Source organism: Pleurodeles waltl, chromosome 2_1 (assembly GCF_031143425.1).
Source record: "Pleurodeles waltl isolate 20211129_DDA chromosome 2_1, aPleWal1.hap1.20221129, whole genome shotgun sequence".
Lineage (NCBI taxonomy): Eukaryota > Metazoa > Chordata > Amphibia > Caudata > Salamandridae > Pleurodeles > Pleurodeles waltl.
This window is the reverse complement of record NC_090438.1, coordinates 168110692-168132265: the sequence shown is the minus strand read 5'-3', so window position 1 is coordinate 168132265 and position 21574 is coordinate 168110692. Positions and strand designations below refer to the sequence as shown.

Genomic DNA, 21574 nt, shown 5'->3' with positions numbered 1-21574 from the left:
AAATCAACTCTGCACTCTATGCCACTGCACCACGAATCACTACTGCACTCTCTGCCACTCTGTTGTATGCCACTCTACTCCACTGCACTTTATGCCACTCTACTCTGCCCCACGCCACTGCACTCTACGCCAATGCACTCTAAACTGCACTGTACACCAGAGGTCTTCAATCTGGGGGTCGGGACCCTCAGGGGGGCCGTGGAGACCTGGAAAGGGCGTCGCACCTTCCCCCAGCTGATCCTTAAAATGCCTCTGCTGAACTTTAATTTGAGTCTCCTGTGCTGTGAAAGCCGCACAGACAGCTAAGGAGACTTTCAGCCCAGGGCTTCTGCTTCCTGAATGAAAAGCAAATGTGCTCTACGAGCTGATCTGCAAATGTAAAGGGTGCTTGGGAGCAGCTTTAAATGATCAAAGCTTTGTGAGGACAAACATTATTTTTTTTGAGGGGTAGTGCGAAGAGTTAACAACTGAGCTGTAAAGTGCATGCTTTTAATTGTAATTGTATTTACACAGCGCTTACTTCACCTGGAGGTGTTGAAGGGACAGCTATTAAAAAAAGGTATTTCATATGCTCAGATATTACTTAAATCCACATTCTGGAAGCACAGTTTTATAATAAACCTTTTTGTAGTGGCCTATATTATACTGCATGCAATGCAAGTATAAAATAATGCCTTTTTATATATTCACAGTGCTTTCTGTCACAGGCTGTGACCTTATGGCACTAAAAATACACAAGTCACTATTCTCAACTGTACTAACAAATATTTAGTTCTGTTGTTCTCCGGTTAAACACAGACCTCTGCAGTGCATTAACTAATAGAGGTTTCATAATGCACTACAGTGCATTTCCCAATGAGTAACAACTTTATTTTATTTATTTTTCATTTCAGCTGGCTAATATTTTATATGTAGCTACCTGGCGGTGAACGACTTAAAAAAATGTAGAGAATATTTTGGGTTTATTTATGAGAGGCTTGCGCTCCTGGAGCATCACTTTTTTTGATGCTCCAGCATCACAAGCCTCTCAATCGTACCTATGAGCTGACTCAAAGCCACCCTGAGTGGATTGAATGGCCTTGTAGACATGGAGTAAGGCAAGGCAGTGCAAGTCACTGCATTGCCTTACTTTGCGTCAAGGAGGTGTTCCACTGGCGTAGTGGTGGGTGTTCCTATGCAACACAGATGGATTTTGACACTGCCCCAGATTTACAAAATCACGTAAACTGGAGCAGTACCAAAACCTTACCTCTCCCCAGAGCACGCATAATGAGGAGAAATGTTTTAATTTCTCCTTGTTTTTTTCTCTTTCCATATGTGCTGCTATCTGCCACACATGTAGAAAGAGGTACAATGCCTTTCTGGATTGTTTTTGTGCAGGAAGGTGCCCCTTCCTGCACAAATACAATCCTGCCTATGTTGGCACTAGGCAGCAATTGTGTGCCAGCACAGGGGGAAAGGACAGAAATGTACTGTATTTCATAAATACGGTCCATTCCTGCCCTTTTGTGTTGGAGTGTGGCAGTGTAGCAAGAAGACTTGCAGCTCTGCCCCATGTCAATTCATAATAAATGAGGACCTTTGTTTTTAGCCACACCCTTGACCACGCCCCCACACTCACTGATCTTTGATTTGCTAAACACAGTTTAATATTATTTCCTCACAGTAAAAATGATTTGCTGTGTGAAATGGGGATGTTTATTATTGTTGATGATGAGGAGTACCAGGTTCTAGAAATGTTTATCAGGAGGGGGTCCTTAAACCTACATTTTTTTAAGAGGGGGTCCCGGCATCAAAAAGTTTGAAGACCTCTGCTGTACACCATTGCCCTCTACTCTGCACCACTGTACTCCATGCCACAGCTCCTATGCCACTCTAATCCACTCCACACCACTATGCCACTAACTTTTAGCCATGCTGAACAGCAGCCACTCTGGTGTATAACATGGCTAAAACACATTGGCAAAGCCAATAACTCTTGCGTAGACAAGACCTTTTGCCTTTGCCAATGTTTGTTAGTACTATGGGGTACCGAGGTCCATGAAAGAACTGTGAATGAGTAAGTCCTTATTTTAAACATGCATTACACACATCATAATATAGGCTGCTACAAAATGCACAAATACATTTTGGTATATGGAAAAAAAGTCCTTCTAAAATACAGATTTTAATAATATACAGTTTATACCTAGTACTAACATTTTTTATAACAGTCCAATAACCCCACACACTCCACAGCTCACCTTGGAACACCCTTACAGTATCTCTTGTTAGACTTTTCATCCTTGGTATGGTCTCCCTTAACTTATTGCCTCTGTTTCCCAGGTTGTTGATGTGTGCTGGACTCTGATTGCTGTTTTTGTTACTCTGGGCACTTTACCACTGCTACCCAGTGCTAAAGTGCAAGTGCTCCTTTACAAAATGTGTATGTAATTGGTTCATACATGATTGACATATTTGATTTACTAGTAAGTCCCTAGTACAGTGCACTAGAGGTGCCCAGGGCCTGTAAACCAAATGCTACTAGTGGGCCTGCAGCACTGGTTGTGCCACCCACATAAGTAGCTTTGTAATTATGTCTCAGACCTGCCACTGGAGTGTCTGTGTGTGCGGTGTTAATTGTAAATTCGACTTGGCAAGTGTACCCACTTGCCAGGCCTAAACATTCCCTTCTCTTACATCTAAGCCACCCCTAAGGTAGGCCCTTGGTAGCCCCAATGGCAGGGTGCAATGTATGATTAAGGTAGGACAGATAGTAATGTGTTTTCTATGTCCTGACAGTGAAATATTGCTAAATTCGTTTTTCACTGTTTCAAGACCTGTCCCTCTCATAGGTTAACATGGGGGCTACCTTTAAATCTGATTAAAGTGTAGATTCGCTTTGGGAGCGTAAAGACATGTGGAGTTTGGGGTCTCTGAGCTCACAATTCAGAAATACATCTTTTAGTAGAGTTGATTTTAAGATTGTGTGTTTGGAAAGGCTACTTTTAGAAAGTGAGCATTTTCTTGCTTATACCATTTCTGTGACTCTACCTGTTTGTGGATTCCCTGTCTTGGTTAGTTTGACAGTTGGGCTGGTTGCACCTCACACTAGACAAAAGGGGAGCTAGGGTGTAGTCTGCATTTCCTGATGAGCCATCTGTGCTAGGAGGGAGGGGGAAGTGGTCACTCACACTTGAAAGGGTTGTGCCTGCCCTCACACATTGCAGTCTCCAACCCCCTGGTGAGTGTTTGGGGCCTGGCATGGGCAAGGCAGGATTTCAAAATCAAGAGAGACTTTGCTTTGAAGTAGGCCTACTTCAAAGGAGAAAATGGGTATAAAAAGGGCACCCAAAACCACAGACTTTAGAACACTTCTGGAAACCAAGGGGAACCTCTGCCTGGAGAAGAGCTGAAGAGCTGAGGAAGAAGAGCTGCCCTGCCTGTGACTGCGCGCTATGGAGCCATCTTGCAGTTGCTGCTTCTGCCTTTGCTAGAGGACAAAGACTGGACTTTGTGTTGCCTTCCTTCTTGTGTAGAACTCTCCAAGGGCTTGATTTAGAGCTTGCCTTCTGATGTTTGAAGTCTCAGGGACAGCAAAGACTTCTCTCTGCCAGCACCTGGAGTCTCTGGAGAGACTCCTACTCTGCCAAGTGGTGCCCATCCAGTTTCTCTGACGCTGAAAGGAGAAGCTGGCAGCCTAAGAGTGAGAAATCCACGTACCGACCGCCGTGCGGGGAAAAGATCAACGCGACTCTTATCTGCTGCTGAAAAATCAACACGCTGCTGGCTTTGCGGCTGAAAATCGACACTTGCCTGCAATGCGACCCGAAGACCGATGCCTGGGGCTGGAGAAACGATGCACAGCATCGCTGATGGAGGCTGGTAAGATCGCAACCTGTGCTGCGTGGTTTTTGGATCATTGTGCGGCTGGATTTCTGACGCAAGCACCGCTGGGCGTGTAAAAACAACACAAAGTCTGCCCGGACCCAAGAGTGCTGGCCGGATGGACGCATCGCTCTCCTGCAGAGAGAAGAAATGATGCACGCCGACCCGCCGAAAGGAGAAACAACGCAAAGTCTCGCTCGCGAGTGTCATAGACACATTGCAAGCCCTTTTCAACACACACTCACCTACGCAGGGTTATTTTTGATGCGTCCAAAGTACATTTTCACGCTAACAGCGTTAGTGTGTCTTTAAAACCACATGAAGACTCTTTTTGCTTTTTAATTGATAACTTGACTTGTGTATGGTGGATTTTTGTTGTATTGGTCTTGGTTTGTGTAGATAAATATTTTCTATTTTTTTAAACCTGTGTTGTGTCATTTCGTAGTGTTTTCATTAAGTTACTGTGTGTGTTGGTACAAATACTTTACACCTATCACTCTGAAATTAAGCCTACTGCTCGTGCCAAGCTACCAAGGGGGTAAGCAGGGGTTAACTGAGGGTGATTCTCTTTTACCCTGACTAGAGTGAGGGTCCTTGCTTGGAAAGGGGGTAACCTGACTGCCAACCAAAGACCCCATTTCTAATACCTCTCTAAAAGAAAATATCTTTGTCATCAGAAAGCTTCAAGTGACTCCTTTGGTTAAAGTCAGTGCAGGTCTCCAAGCCTGTTTACATTTGCAGATTTACCAGTTGCACACATTTGCATTTCTTTAGGAAAGGAGACAGCCTGACAAGAAGGCCTTTTCTTATCTGTCTGCCCCTCCCTCCTTCAGAGCACACATGACTCCCTGCCTTTCATTCAGGCATGGCCCGCCTTTGAGGGCGCAAATTAGGGCGGAGGGACCACGCCCCCCCACCTTTAGCCCCTCATGAAGAGTGCCTGTCAGCCTGACAGACACTCTTTATGTTCAGGTCAGGCATCCAGGATCAGACATGCGCGATTTGCGCAGATTCCTGGCTGCCTGAGCTGAACTTTGCTGGGCTGAAGAGGTCACAGCTCCAGTGGGCGTGACCTCGTTGGCTCGACAAAGGTGCCTCGAGGCCCTTCCCCAGGTGACGAGGGAAGCGTAACCCATTGACTTTGACCTCGGCGCTTTAGGTTTCAGCCCTGAATTGCCCAGGACGAGTGTCAATCAGTGACATCTCGTCACAGAGTGGGGTGGGGTCAGCAGACTCACTGACCCCATCCCACTCTGTGACAAAGTTGGGACTGCTGCCTTTCCTCACTGGCTGACCAAATGTCAGCCAGTGAGGAAAGGCAGCAGTCCCAGCCCTCCTGGGACCTCCAAGGCTGAAAGTAAGTGTGTGTGTGTGATCTTTTTAAATGAATGTTTGGTGTGTGCGTGCATGTTTGAATGTTGATGAGTGTTGTTAATAGATGTGCGTGCATGCGTGTGTGTGTGAAAGAATGAGTATGAGTGTGCCTTCCTCCCACCCCCCCTCCCTCCCAAAACTGCTGGCTGCCGCTGCTTTCAATCCAGCTGAGAAAACTGATCAGTGCTTATTACATTTTGTACTTTAGGTGGAAGGCTAAAATTATGGTGAAAAGCCTTTCATCACGGACAATGGACAGCAGGGCGAAATTACGGGGAGTGTGTGAAAATTATGGACGGGTGGTGAGCATGGGACTGATGCTTTTTATGCGGTGCTTAGTTTTTCAGGAGCTACAATGAGATAACCCGAATGTTACTTGTTGGAGCTCCACCACTAGGGGGCACACACTCTAAATCCAGTCTACGTAATGTAATGGTAGCTTGATAGTGTGACTTGTTACTTCTCACAATCAACACTTAACCCAGTTCATAACTATGTTATATCCATTAATTATCGGGCATTGATTCTGATAGACAGTTTAGATCTCTTCTTATGGAAACATACAAATTGAGTAAAGTATATTGTAAAACTATTGAATGATTATGTGGGGTGTGGAATCCATAGAGGAAGTAGGAGTTGTCGAAGTGGGGGGCTATCAGGTTGTGTCAGAGACTCTGTAGTGTACTCTATTTATCTGAGACGCCACAACCTTTTGGTAAACGTGCTTACAAAATGCTTGATAGTAATCTACCTTGAAGAAGGTGTCATATGTTGCTGACTTGACAGTAATCTTGCTGAATCTTAGTGATAACTATCAGAACTCCCCATGAATCTTATCAGGAGATCTCAGTGCCAGAAGGTGAGAGGCGAATAGCGACAGGCGTTCCCGGCTAACCCATCCTTCTACGTACCCAAATAAGGTTTGTATAGGTTAGTGGTAAATGCTGTCTTTGAGATATGGACTGGTAGGCCTAAAAGGCTGAAGAGATCAGACACCCACCAGGGACCACCTATGTGCTTTTAGTTCCACCACAGCCATAGATTTCTTCTTTGTTTCATAAACCTTGTGAGATATAATAAAGGGCTTTGAAATTGTACAATGAGCTGACAGCAATCATTCTCCACAAGGGGCAGAGCTAAGGGACAAACAGGGCCATGCAGACGATGCAGGAGCAAGATCCCGAGATGGTGTTGTGCTCCCTCCTCTGGACTGCCAGAGACTCTGGAGGAGACCGCTAAGACTATTTTGGATCCAAAGTTGGCCAGTAAACATAACACAATTTTCTTTTCCATAGTAACTCACAATTTTTCCATCAATTTGATAGATTATCTTAAGGTATATAGCTCTCCCTTCAGGCTAATGGAAGGAAAGAAACATTGTTTGATAGCGACTGCTTCAAGGCAAAAACAAAGTATAGCGTTGCAACATCAGCATTTTAGGCATACTTATGATAGGCACAAGCAAGCGAATTACATCAGATTATCCCTATTTTATGATAAGAACGCAGCAATGTTTTAAATATATTGTGAGGAAATGCAGGCTACTCCACAACATGAGAATGCCAGGCACCTTTGGAAGCTGATTTCGAAACGCTCAGTGTGTAGTAAAATTGATGATTAGTGTAAAGAAATGGGCAGATTATATAATCGATCTCTACACCCCTTCCCAACCATCGTACCCCAGTTTTCAGTATGAGGGTCATTAAAGTAAGAGGTAAAGATCAGAGTTTGGATTCCAATAAAGGTTTTGCACGCAAGTATCACCACCAGTGGTAGGTAAAATATTACCAAAATAAACAGTTTCCAAGATTTGAGGCCAATCGGAGTTCTATGACCTTAAAAAGGAACTCAGCCTTCAGCTTCATTCCTTCACCTCAATAGCTTGCAATATCCTTTTCATGTAGAGCAGGTGGTACTTCATCACACATATTTAGCATGGTTGATCCAGACATCTGCTTAAGAGTTTTAAACTAAGAACATTTGGAAGACATGAATTTTAATTTTCATGCAAAGTTAGGACTTTTGAAATGTGCTAATACACAGATGGGTTTTAAAAATGGTTTACCGTTTTAATACATCAGTTATTCTTGACCAGCGTTCAGTGCTCACAATACAGTTTCGGAGTGTAAAAGGATACCACTTTTATCAGCAGGTTACTGAAATCAGACATCTATTAACAGTAAAGCAGGCTGGCTGTCAAACAATGCAGATCTTCAGACATGATTCATTGTTAAAATTCTAAATGTGCAGTTAATGTGTGTAATTGAGAAGAACTTCCTTCATGAATACATAATGAATAGCAGGCATGTTTGATTGCATCTTACTTCCTCCGGGCATATTTGTGTGTAATTTTTCAGGGTTGTGCTTGGCTGCAGAGAGAAGAGTGAGTGTGGGTGGTAGAAGGTGAAGGAAGAGGAGGAGGGTAGTGTCCTAGCTGTTGTTCTGTGTATAGAAGGCCACCGGCTATCGTTTGCAAGGGACTTGTGCCCTAATGCTTTTTTTATTTGAACATGAAAATACATAATACTCAAGATGGCGGTGATACGTTCTCAGTTGTGTTATGTGCAATCTATCTGTAGAGCACATGTCTTCAAAAAATGACATCTTGGTACTAGAATGTGAAAAGGGTTTCAATTGCTCAGGGACACATTTACAGCATACTTGATTTCCAGTACCATTCTTTTTGATTCCATTGTTTCATTGAGTGTAACCTAGAAATAAAATCGTAATAGAGGAACTGAGATCAAGTGTCTCTAAGAAAAGACTACATCTCTTGCTTCTTCCCCTGTAGGATATTTTTGTGCATGGGTACCACTGCTATTTTGAGCATAGTGCCTCACTGTGCAATATGTAAATATATTTGTATGTGTATATGTATATATGTTTGCAGCTGTATCTCAACCTATGAAGGTGCTAATAACTTTAGTCTTATTTTGCCGCATATGATTGCACCAATTTAACAATTTATATATATGCATGACGACTAATTACTCTTAAATACTTAGCTGTGGTAGCGCATTGCACTTTTATTGTACTGGTGTTTCCAAACTTACTACTGCCTCCTGAGTATGCTTTGTCTGCTCAACCTAGCTTCCTTTTGAAAGTCAAATATATAAAGGGAGTAAGATTGTTATCCAACAATAGCACTCGTCTTCTTACCAACAAAATCCACATGGTTACATGTTTTCAAAGCTTTGGCTTCTTCTTTAGCCCCTTGAATGTTCGCAAACACGAGCAGACGAGCCCTTACAGGGCTCCTTCTCTGCTTCCCACATCAACAGCGGTTTTACAAATCTGAGAGTGAATCCAAAGCCTAAAAGATCTTTTGTCCTGCAATCAAAACTGACAATATTTGACCCTGACCTACTCAGGCTCATTACCGATATCACCTAGACACTAATTCAACCTTAAACCTTTTTTTTTCCAGAACATGTGTATTTTTAGAAAAGTGCGGTGGTATCCCTCTGAAATTGTGCCTCCACTCAAAAATTCCACATTGTAGCATTCTCAGTAGTTACTTTCCACACTTCAACTTCTATGTAGCCTGTTCTTGTCCACGAATTGTGCAACAATATAAAATAGGCAGGGAACACACTTAGGCTTTCATTATAACTTTGCCGTTTTTTGTGTGGGGATACCAGAGAACTGAAATCCCCGATTCCGGCTGGGATCTCTGCACCAAAAACTATCAATTATGGCAACTCTCCCCATTTTGGAAAACATGAAAGGAAGCAGACAGAGGTCCTCCAAAATGCTGCCTGCTCCCCCCACCTGAGCCTGTGGCCACGATTCAAAAAGTAGAAGCTGTCCCATAGGGTCACCTTTCCCATTGTGAATCAGATACCATCTCATCCCGGGGGTCAGTAACTAATCAATAGTTTGCAACTGCAATTACAGTCACAAACCATCGATCCAGCTATCTCAGAAATAGATAGGGGATGGCCCTTTCACTCCCCCTCCAATTTAAATGTGAAAAAAAACGCAAAAGCCCTTTTATGAGTCAGACAGTATTTTCTGACTGATAAAAGTACTTTTCGAAGTTTGGAAACCCCTTTTGCCATTATACACCCTGTGAAATTGAAGGGCTTGTGACCACAAAGGGCCAAATACATCAGGTCCAAGGATCCTTTCCTCGTCATTTTGCTCCTTTGAATTCCTATTAGGCCTTTAGACCCTCCCAAGCCTCTGACCATGGTCCCTTGCCAGACCATGGACGCTCTGTTAGTTCCCCGACCACTGCATACCTTGCCTTTAAGGATGAGATATACAGTGGAACATTCACCTCTTTAATGTCAGGAAACCATTGCTGTCCTTCCCCAATGTTACGTTTTTCCCTTCATCCAATTATGATTATTATACAGATATTATAAACTGGGTTACTCGTACAAATGAATTAAAATGATGTGTTGTCTATGCTTCAGCCCCTGCCATTAAACAATGAGAATATTTTGCTTTGTTTTTCCAGCTCCCATGGGCTTTGTTCACAAGGTCTGATTCCAAATGTTTTTCTCCCAGTCTGTTCACAGTTTTCTCGAGGAGTGTATGCCATCTTTGGATTCTATGACCAGATGTCAATGAACACCCTCACCTCCTTCTGTGGGGCCCTGCACACATCGTTCATCACGCCCAGCTTCCCGACTGATGCCGACGTGCAGTTTGTTATCCAGATGCGACCACCACTGAAAGGCGCCATCTTGAGTCTCCTGAGTGACTATGACTGGCAGAAGTTTGTGTACCTCTATGACACTGAAAGAGGTAGGAGCATGCTTTGAACTTCTATTCTTTTTGGTCAGTTCTGGGATCCACCGGTATAGAAGTACAGAAAGCACTTATCCAATCAAAGAAGCTGCATAAATGGAAACAGAGAGATAAACTATTTCACATAGCATGCTTTGGTAGTCCCAGTTCTGAGCCAGTAGCCTGACATTATACTCACAACTGAGTATCGCCTTAAAATGACTTTTTCTGGAAAGAAGCAGAAAAAAAACATTATTTCTCATTTAGGGATGTCTTGAAAACATACCAGTCCCAGTATTTCTTTCAATTGACAACACTTTATTTATAATTACCATAAACCCCTCCTCTTGCCAATTTGCTAAAGTAAACTTTTCACTGTGGTACCCACTGAAAGGTTCTAGCCCACATTGACGTTTACATGGAGCACATCTTTGTAACTTATAAACAGGATATTTGAGGCCTTTTATGGCCTGGCTTGACAGCGCAGTAGTCGCCACATAATTATGTAAGCGTCACTAGAGAGGCTTTGGCTCCTCCCACATGTTGGGATCTAGGCGTACATGTTTTGACTGAATAGAAGTTGTGTGCTTCCTCAGAAAAAAAGTGATTGCCATCCACACAGCTTTGATCATCTTGTTTATATATCCAACCGTCTGAGCTTGAATTTTCAGTGCCCAAAAACACATTGTAATGCTATTGAAGTATCTTAGATGCCAAGATAATTTATCGTGTTTTCTCTGGCAGCAGCACAGATGGGAGGAGGTCAATCATTAACCTACATGGATGTTTTGGTTTGGCTTGACAATTCAACTGTCACTTGACCTTTTAACCTACACCAATATTCTACAGTTCTTCCACACAAATACGTATTCATTTCCATGCTTTTTACTTGTAATGCTTAACATTACAATACTCCATTTAAAACCAGATCTATTGGCATTGCCAATGCTAGTCTTATAATTGATGCCAACCAGCGGTGGCATAAGTCACCACCCTTACCGCTCATCCTCAGAGTGCCTGTCCTTAGAGCACACAGTGTTATTGAAACTTTGGAACTGCCTCCCCACGCATTTAATCCTCTACCAATCTAACTTATCCTTCAGTAGGAAACTACAGACCCACTTCTTGCTACATCACCTCATCCAATCAAATTAGAATAATTCTTTCATCGATGCTGTCTTACGCTACCATACCTCACTATACGGCACCCTGTTCAATAAGTATGTTATACTCTGTAACCTGCGCTGCGTCGATTCTACCCCAAATCATACAAGGTATTGCTTTCCCCTAGCCTTGGATGTGATATCTTAAATGACTCTAAATAAAGTAGATATAATAAAATGCACATTACATTTTTGAGAATGGCAGCAGATGGTAAATTGATTCCGAGAATGAATTGCTCTGCAGACACGGCATAAAGGGATCTGGCCAATAAAGGAGGGATGGATAGAATTTCAACCTAAAACCAGAGGACCAGCATGCACATGCACATGAACAATCTGGGAATATTGTATTGGCAATACCTCAACAGTTTATGCAAATGCAAGTGGGTGATCTAAGAAGTGGGCTATTCATGTGTGGCATCGATTACAAATGAGCTCCCATGTCAGGATCCTGCCATTCTCCCAAATATAGGTGTCCAGCACGGAGTTAAAAGATACTATTATGGAAAAAAAAGTCCAGTGGAATAATGCAAAATGATGCTCCCCCTGCCCCTCCCCCTCACCCCCTACCCCCGCAGAACGTGATGAAAGGCAACTTAGTCAATCATATATCACAGATCTTTATTGCCTTGGCCTAAACGGGGGCCCCTTGAAGGGTTACCCCCCACAGCTCAGGGGCTGCAGGGTCCTGTGTTACGCTCCCGACGGAGTCCAACTGAGCTCAGGTGATTCAAGGCTAATGCACCATCCTCATACAAACAGGCAGGCTAAGGGTGTGAGGTCGTGGGCTGCAGAAAGCCAACCCCTGTTCAATTTGCAGTTCCCTTGCAGAGCACATTGTGGATGCATAGCTCCCGGCCATTTTCTTGTAGTCTCTTGTTAGCTTATATTAAAAGGCGAAATAATCAAAAGCAAACCATGCCTATCGCAGATTGGGAAAACACTTCGTTCAGTGGCGCTAAAAATCCCACTGAAATTCATATAGTTTTACTTGCAGATAAATAAAAACCAAGGTGGCGGAACAGGGTATTCTGTAGTGGCACATTAACCTGCAAGAAGCAGGGACTCGATGCCATCTCCTGACAGGCACTAATTGTGCTTGGCAGCACCTGCAATGTTAGGTAGTTTCACCGGCTCACCTAATGCATTCTGATGGGCCTTCAAATAAGAAGGCATCTTCAGAGCCCGCGCAGTGATAATGGAGACTGACTGCTTGTGCTGAATAGTAAATGAAAGGCTTCGTATATGTTCCTGATGGGCTTCCGTCGAAAATAACAGCACAGGAGCTGTCAGGCTTCCCCATAATGTGCCCTCATGTGAGCTCACCGCTGGGGGCATAAACTATGGAGATTGCACAGTATAATAGCATCTCTCTCTCTCTACTTCATGCCATGGGTTACAAAACGGTACTATTTTATATGAAGGCTGTTAGTTTGCTGTCATCTTGACTGGATCAGGTGCTTTTCATAAGAAGAAGATAGGCTTCTCCAGCTGACTGCATCAGTAAGGCCCGCATTCCACCGGCTCTGAAGTTCCTGGGAGGTAATTTCGAGGATGGAAACATTGGCCACCGCGGTTCAGTATTTCCCTGGTGCCATGTTAGGGGTCTGTTCTGAGTCACTCCGCATAGAATAGATTACAATTTAGGGTGCCTAGAAAATTAAAGCCAAAAACCAGGACGTTTAAAAAAAATAGAAAAGGGACTATAAGTTTACTTCAGCCCAGCGCACATAATAACAGCGCTCATCAGCATAGAATTACAGAAGAGGCGCTAAGAACATACATACATTAAAGCCAGTGTAGTGCCTGTTAATTAAATTGCTTTCTGATAACACCTGCTAACTATCTTTGCTTTGGAAAACCAAAAAACTCACCTCTCACTATTTTCAGGCGACCCTCTCTAAAAACCGGGACATGAGCTAAATTTCCTGAAATATGGCAGGACAGCTGGTGAAAAAACGGGACTGTCCCTGCAAATCCGGTACACCTGGTCACCCCATGATAACTAAATACAAGATGTTACATCCTTTTCTGAGCTGCAAAACTTTAAGTATTGTGGTGTCTGTCCACACACACTCTATAGGGTTTTACTGGCAGAAAATTGTGCAGGGAAAAAGCACACGGTTTGTACAGTAATATTGTACATGTAATCACAATTCAGCATAAACTCCTATTTGCACTAGAAATTGGAATGCTAGACAATCAGAAAGAGGGCCAAAGTAATAACGTCTTCAAAGCTAGGTTTAAGCATCTCTCCACTTCAATAGCATGAATCTATTTTACAACAATCTCCCTTTCAGTGTTAAAATTAATGGAACCCGTCAAAAGCTATTAGCCTGCATATTGGGATTACGAGTATTCTGATCAAAATCATATCCCCAGGATAAACTCAAGTAGATGTAACCTGCGGGTACTTACTAGGAGGAAAATGTCTGCTAACTATCAGGATATGCAGGTCTTAGTGCAGTAGGCCCGAAAATCTGTATGTTATTCCTCATTATCAGGAAAAAACTCATAAATGGGTAGTGTGTATCAATCCCAATAAATTTCAAGTCAGATTTTCAATAAATATTGCACCAGTTGCTGACCAACTGGCAATGAGGGACTTAGGGCTAAGGACATAGACACTTCCAACATTTGGCAATGAAACAATATGGCATGCGTAATTTAAACATGAAGCAAGGACATATACAGGAGTGCTTAAAAAGTAGTAACCTACACACATGAATATGGTAATGTCAAAGATACAAGGCATAGTTCACATGTGTGAAATCATACCTTTGTGAAACAGCTCAAAAATTCAGTTTTTCAATCGAAATGTTACAAGAGACATATATTTGTTATCTGCATTTGTAACTCTCACGCGTACAATAGTAGCCAGACAAAAACAGGGGAGTGGACAAAAAAACATGTCTAAACATCTCACCACAAGAGCCAGAGACACACTTGCCTGCACCAGAGAAGATGCTGGTGTAAATTTTGCAACGGTAATTACTGATATCTCGGCTTTAGTGTAGTTTGGAGAAATAAAGTGTGAATTCAAATAATTCCCTATGGAGCCCTTATGGATTGGGGAATAACCCAATAAATCAGTAAGTCTGGATTGAGTTATCCTGGTTATTCTTATATTCGTCTCCATTTACTGGGGGTTAATCTCCTGTAGATTTCATGTGGATGATGCCTGCCTGGAATCATCCATGTTCATTTTGCATGTGGTAGTAACACGTGAAATTACTGCATGCTTTGCAAAAGGGGTGGACACTCTTGTTGCTAGGAAAATTTAGAGTAAGAGGCCCAGTGTAGTGAGGGCCTGTAAAATTAAAGCTTCAAAATTACCTAGAAAACTAAAATGATCACTAACAGAGAGGCTGATGTTGTAGGGATTCCCCACATTTAAAAACAGGTGATAATGTGTCCTGCTGTAAAACCTTCCTATATTGTATTCTATTGCCGATGCATAAAACGCAAATGTGTGTGTTTCTCGAGCTGTTACTCGTTAGGTGTATCTGAATCTCCTTTCAGCCTGGCCAAAGAGAGTTGAAGTAGAACACAATTCCATTTACTATGTTTATTTATTCTTTTCTGATATTCGTGTATGTAAACATGGCTCACATATGTGAGTATTTTAACTTAGAGGGGATTTATATAGCGCAACAAACACTCCAGTAGAGTATCTGGATTCTAGTGTCCTCGTCAAGGTTACGCAGGAAAGGTTAAACGTGTACAAAAGCGGTGAAGGTTCAAAAAATATATGAATCAGTTATATACTACAGTTGGCATGCAAATCCTGTGCAGCCGGAGTGTGGGAATGAGGGGCATAGAACATGGAAGCTAATATGTAGAAGTAGAGGGCTAAGGGACCATGTGGAAGGGTGTGCAGGAGGGAGGTTGAATGAAGCGGAGAAGAGTCAATTTTTTCTTAAAAGTGGTAGTTATTATTACTATTACATTTTTTCATTAGTATAGTATTAGCAGTGGTTAATTTGTAAACACAAACGTGCTGGGGCTCAGAGCTTTCATGTGAAACACGTGGCAGCAGGATTTAAATGTGCGAGCACAGAATACTGTGGCAACATAATCCTAAAGCCATCTCGGGCCTCTTTAATCCGTTTACAGCCTCTCCCTGACCCTTCAGCTCATTCTTGCAGCTTTCAGCTTTCTCCCTTTATGACACATTTCCATCTTTATTTCCTCCGTCTTTCCCTTTAGTATCTTTTCCTCGCAGTAAATGCCTGATGCAAAAAAATAAGTGCCGGCCCTCGAAAATAAGTGCTGTGCCCCACCACGAAAATAAGTGCTGGTGCCCCCACTGGCAACAACCGACTCAAAATTAAGCACTGAGTAGTAGTAGAAATACAAATAATAGTAACAATATTACTACTACTACCAGTACTTCTACTACTGGTACTACTACTAATAATAATAATAATAGTAAAATTGCTATTTGTTAAAAGCACTGCAGGCCTCATTTTGTTCCCTTCGGCAGGAAAAGAATGCAGTAACAGATGGCGGGAAGGGACGGCCAGAGTTAAGTGAATACATATTCAGGTCTAACATTCATCAGTGGCTACCTCAGTCCTTCATTAAGTGGAGGCAAAGGCAAGTCTGAATAGTTCAGTCTCAAAGTTTCCCGATCCATACGGCTTTCTAAGCTTTCTAAGGTGGGAGCAATGGCGGAGAACCCCCGTCTTATAGTATTTTCTTCGTTTCTATTATATTGACAGTTTCATGCGACTAGAGAGTGTTCTGGTGTTTTTAACTACTCACAGCAGGCTGCAGAAAAGGCGGGGCTAGCGAATACACAGAAACGACTGTTGAGAGGTTGTTTCAAAGCAAAGCTTTGAGTCAGATTGGTATGCATTATTGCTAAGTACTTTAATTAGTCTGAGGCTCCAGGTTGGGGGCACACTTTCCGTTTGGATTAGCTCAGAGTCAATAAATTGACACTGCTGGTGGCTTGGCGGGTATGTGGAACCTGCAAATATCTGATTAATTGTATGGCGCTAACGGCCTCGGCAGGCTCCCTCTCCAGTAGCGCGCCCGCTAATTAAGGTCATGACAGAATGAGATGACAAGGTTATCGTTTTAAAAACCATCATGGGTTCCTTTGTTTTATGAAAAGTTGGCGAGTCACTACCTGGAGCGAATAACATCGATTGCTAGGAAATAAATGAACGCTTTTCTCCAAGACTTATTGCCGCGCAGTCTTTTAACTTTTGAAAAACGCATTAAAGTTTTCTTTCTACTGCGGCGGCCTGCGGCCTCTTTAACAGAAGTGCTTTAGAACCGGATGCGATTGTGTTGAAAAGACGGGTCATTTGTAATCCATGTTAAATTAGTTGTTGGTATTTCACTATCGGGGCTCATTCTATCTCCCGTTCATTAGTCGGTGTTAATTTAGGGCAATCTTAAGAAATTTGGGGGCCCTGGGCCACACGCATTTTGGGGGCCGTTCGGAACATCTTTTAATTTGTGATCCAATTTCAGCTGGTTCATACCTCTTTATCCAGGACACTGACAGTGCACAAGTACACTCATCTAAATTCTACGTGTTTACACCTAATATTCAGAGATAGTGGTGTGTTTTCAATATTGTAACACAGCAGCAGATCACTAATATTGATTCAAATCATCTCTGTAACACCCTCCCATTTCTCATGTGTGAGGTCTTGTTTGAACTAAAAGAAACTTTTTTTATGAAGGTTGCATTAAACAAACACAACATTTCTCTACAAGATGTCTATAGTGCTCACACATCACCCACATTAAAAATAAATTAAAGGAAAAAGCTATTACAATAATCTGTTCAAGAATTATTCAAGGTCATCAGGGCAAGACTTTCTCCAGAACAGAGTTGGCTGTATCAGGGGGCTCACCTATGCCTTAAAAGGTCTTTGTGTTAATTGCCTGCCCATGCTGGCCCTCATAAAATAAGTTATTAGACCCATCAAGGTTAGAGGGATGCAGGAATATAGCAGGCTCCCGCTTTTCCTCCAGTTGCTGAAAGCAGCAGAACTCTTCCTGACATGTATGAGGCATAACCAGGGGAATCGGATGGATTAAATCCAATTCCCATGAATATTTCCCATTCATAAGTGGACCTTGAATGTTCAACACGTAATGGACCAGTGTTCCTTAGCCACAAAGATATGCTAGTGACAGGAATCACAAAGGCCATTAAGGGACCACTTATAATGAAGTATGCTGTCTATGACTACTCACAGGACAAACCTTCGTTTGTCTACCATTCCTAGGTGGCCAACACTAACTGTGCAATGTTTGCTGCATAAATTGTGCAGGGTTTTTACGTGGCAAAATTCATGTGGCCAAACACCTGCCAGTTGTGCAGTTAACAGATGATGTATAATCCTAATTTGGCTACAAATACGAGTGTGCTCTGAAAATGGGATTTGCAGAAGGTGCAGAAGACAGAATCAGGCTCTTAGAGTGGAATAGGCGTATTAAAATCAAATTCTCTTTAGTGAAAGTTTACATTTTCAATGTAAGTCTCAAACTTTAGAAATGTATTACTTTGCTGACTGATAAATCTATCAGCCTTTCACAACCCCTAAAACTGAGCTGCTGTTGAGATTTATGACATTTAATATTCCTTTTCAATGATATTTTTGTGTGTTTCCAAGTGAAATAATTCAGTGTTTTTATCGTGTAAATGTGTCTTGTAAGTACTAAAACACCCAGAAATAGTAAATAAAATCTTGCTTATATATGGTAGTATCATCGAATGGGTATTTCGTTCCTTCACTTGTCATAGACAGATCATTTCATAGAGTCATCAAGGAGGATGATTATTATGTCTAATATAATGTAAAATCACATGTGTGATGGTACTCTGTCTACCAAAGTCTTAGACTGCCCACCTAATTTTAAGACAGGCAGACCCTAAGCTTTCTGCAGATAAAGCCCCTGTTGTTTTGGTCCACGGAAGGCTTCCCTGAGAGCCAGACAGAGTAGGGGCCATCATAGGAAGGGAAGTTCACCGCCCACCATATTTTGAGTGGATGGTGTGTTGTCCTTTTTTTAATGTTCATCGTCAGGAAAACCCAAGCAATGAGAGACAGAACAAAATTACCCCATCACCCCAAATGGGTAGGATCCTTAGTTTTTTGCTTTTAAAAAAACAAAATTCCTACTTTGGAAGTTTGTTTTTGAAAAAAACAGCAAAAAGGTAAAAGTTTGGTCCATGACCGTCAAAACTGATGGCGGCAGTCCACCTAATCTTTTGTACCATGAAGAGAACTGCTGTGATAGGCAGTTCCTCTCAATGTACAGAGATGACCAGGGGAAGGTGGTCATCTCTAAAGTTTGCACAATACTCCATTTGCCAAAGCCTAAATTAGGCTCATAATGTCTGTCCCAGAGTCAGTGCCTATCCCAGTCTCACACAGTTCACTGCCATGGTATAAGTGTATTCTATGCCTCACTGTATGTGTATTCGTCTTCTGGTGTTTATATGCACTGTCCAATTTTGGGTGCCCTTACTAACCATGTTTCGGTGTAATCGTTGTCCTAGTGACAAGGCAACTGTTTTAATATCTCAGTGTCAGATTGTTGACTGCCCTGTTATATGTTTATTTCATGTCTCATGATAGTACTTCCTTTCTGTGTTCATGAAACCACATTATCCCTTTTCCAGCATATGTTTCACAATCTGTTTTCATAAAACCCTTTGCCAAGGTCAGTGTATTCCCGAACCTAGTGTGAGAGTGTTCCTGTTTTGTCGTTGGTGCATTTTCAGTGCAGATATGTGTGTGCTGCCTGTCCCGATACATGTCTTTTTCTGTCCCAGATTCCTTAAGTCGTGTTGTGTATTCCCTGATTGAGTTTTAGTGGTTTCTGTGTCTCAGTGGCTGTGTTTCCTGTCACAGGAGACTCAGTTCCATCATGAAAGTCTTTCATTGAATGGGTTGTTTTTACTCCACAAAAAAACTCTGTGTTTGGAGGACGGTGAGCTGGTTCTGTAGCAGCAGTCAGAGTGCTCTGCATTAGCTAATGTACATCGAGACAGAGTTGTCGGGGTTATTATAGGAAGATACAACAGACTAGTGGTGTAATGTGCCAATGTACACACCCTTTATAATTGAAATGAAAGCTTTGTGTTTATTATCTGTTCATTTATGTGCAATTTATGTTCAATCTGTTGGAAATATAATAATATAAATATATGAATAAAAAATTAACAGAATTTAAAACATTGGAAAGTGCACACTCCCTCAAAGATGAACTCCTACGAAATCTTGCAGCACTGATTGCAAAATCATGGTAAGAATGTATTCTCTTTTTGGAAATCCATGTCATTTCTAAACTGTTGACTGCAGAGGCAATGCACTTTTCTAACTGATAAAAACAGTGTGATGGTACCATAGACACCACTAGTCCTTTAAGTTATTATGTAACTGAAGTGAACTTGTAAGACGGGGCATCCTTAAGCCTAATGGTAGATACCCATAGTAAATATGTCACTAACAAATCAGTGAAGGATTTGCCTGAGAAGGCTCACTCTGACTGATTGTAGCACAATATTCAATGTATGCAATAGATTTCATAGCAAATATCAAGTACTGGGTGAGTAGTCAACATCTATGCCACACCATTCTCAAGTTTGGGGCTACTTTTCCTTCTCAAATAGTGGGAACAAGTATGTGACTATGTAAAAGTGATCACTGTCTTAATGTAATACCCTAAGTCCTGAACTGTGCAATCTGTCTAACACTGTTAGATGTTCAAGTTGGGCTCTCTGGGGGCACAACTGAGATATCATATCATTTGAACATACTGACAATTACATTACCTTATCCTCTAAAAACTGTTAAATAGCTGAATCTTATTTTTCCTTTACAGAAATATTTTATACCTCAATAGCTAGTACAGATTAGATGATCCAAATCTATCAACGTACCTTACAGTTATAAGGTGCATCTTTTTGCATATATTGTGCATATTTTAACATTAACTCTATGTATGTGAAAAAACTGGCTTAAAATTGTAATGTTATGGAACTGTTAACACGTCCCTTTATGACAAATTTATACACATTGGGACTCGTTTTAGGCCGATGAATCTTTTGACCCTGATTGAAGACACCTTAGGACGAGATAACTAATCAGCATGTCAATCAATACGTCAACAATGTCGTCAATATTTACTATAACAATGCAATTCACTTTAGTCAAAGACATTAATAAAAGTCAAGAACCACCACGACCCTTCAGTCATGAATAACCACACCAGTTTAGTAGAATTTAATGATATCTATTCCCTATTAATGACAATTCTAATAGCAAATTTATTAATCTCAATAGCAAAAAGCTCATCAACATTGTTATAATTTGGCAACTCGAATAAGACTTCATCAAAGCAAGAATCACAATTATTAGAACATAACACGGCGTCAACATAGGTTAACTTCAGCAGAGTATCATTAATGCGTCAGTTCAACAAAGCATAGATTCAGTCATTTGTCTATTTGCGTCAATTTTTTAACCCCTTAACTAACCTCGAATTAGCATTGGCATGTTGGGCTTCATGCAAAACAATTTAGTAACACCAATTTGGAAAACATCTAGCTATGGCCTCTGTCAAAATAGCAGTTGGTACCTAGAAAGGAAAGGCAAACGGACAATCACAATTTCATTGTCATATAGTTACCCTCCAAGTTTGGGTCAGCACTCAGGTTCGGTCTTCGTCTTCAGGACATCAGTTGGTTCGCCATCAGTCAGGAACTCAGCTCCGGTAAAGGGGGCACTTCCCTCAAAAGGAGGTAAAGTGTAAATGGGCAATCTAAGGACAAGGATGGTTCTAGCTAAAATTATCAAGTCACTAGTCAAAGTGACAAAGCGTCTGGATCATAGCAAATCGTATCAGCATCTTCCCTAGTCTCTCCTATTCTCCATTCACTCTCGTTCTAATTTACTTCCTGGTGTCAAGGGTTTTTATCCCATTTTTGTTGTACACTCCCCTAAAATTTGATTGGACAAGGGGTTGCACCCCACTATCTTTAACCAATTAACTTTACATTAGCTCATCGAATTTGTCACCCCATAACAGTTCTCACGCATTTTATTGGTCCTTTTGATTGGCGTCTTTAGAGGTAGAATGTCCGGTATGATTTCATCCTTCTGTGATTCTTTGCACATCTTCAGTCAGTGGCACCATTGTCCGTACCGGTTTAGGCAACCTTGTACCTAACTTTAATCTACACTGTTGCATTTAGCTAAAATGTTTCTACAAGCAGGATGAACTTCATGAGAACGGATCTACTACAGTTACATTCAGCTTTTAGTTTGAAGGAAAAAACAAGAGTTCATGTCCTTTAGCAAGTTAGCACACTGCACATTTAGAAAAACACATTTAATATGAGAGTCAGGCAGCTAGGCCTCGACTCATGCTAACTAAGGCCTAAAAGATTTATTAGC

The 21574-nt window shown here is 41.7% G+C and overlaps 1 protein-coding gene across 5 annotated transcripts in view; it reads left to right on the top strand.

The window, feature by feature from the left end:
• The window catches only part of GRIA3 (glutamate ionotropic receptor AMPA type subunit 3), a 1035516-nt gene that overhangs the window by 216139 nt on the left and 797803 nt on the right, over nucleotides 1-21574 (top strand). For all 5 annotated transcript variants that reach the window (XR_011199206.1, XM_069211976.1, XM_069211966.1 and 2 more), the window contains exon 3: nucleotides 9757-9996. Coding sequence is in view for 4 of the 5 variants with exons in the window: in XM_069211976.1 (XP_069068077.1) it covers nucleotides 9757-9996 (240 nt within the window). In the remaining variant the exon portion in view is untranslated. The remainder of the gene's footprint in view (nucleotides 1-9756; nucleotides 9997-21574) is intronic.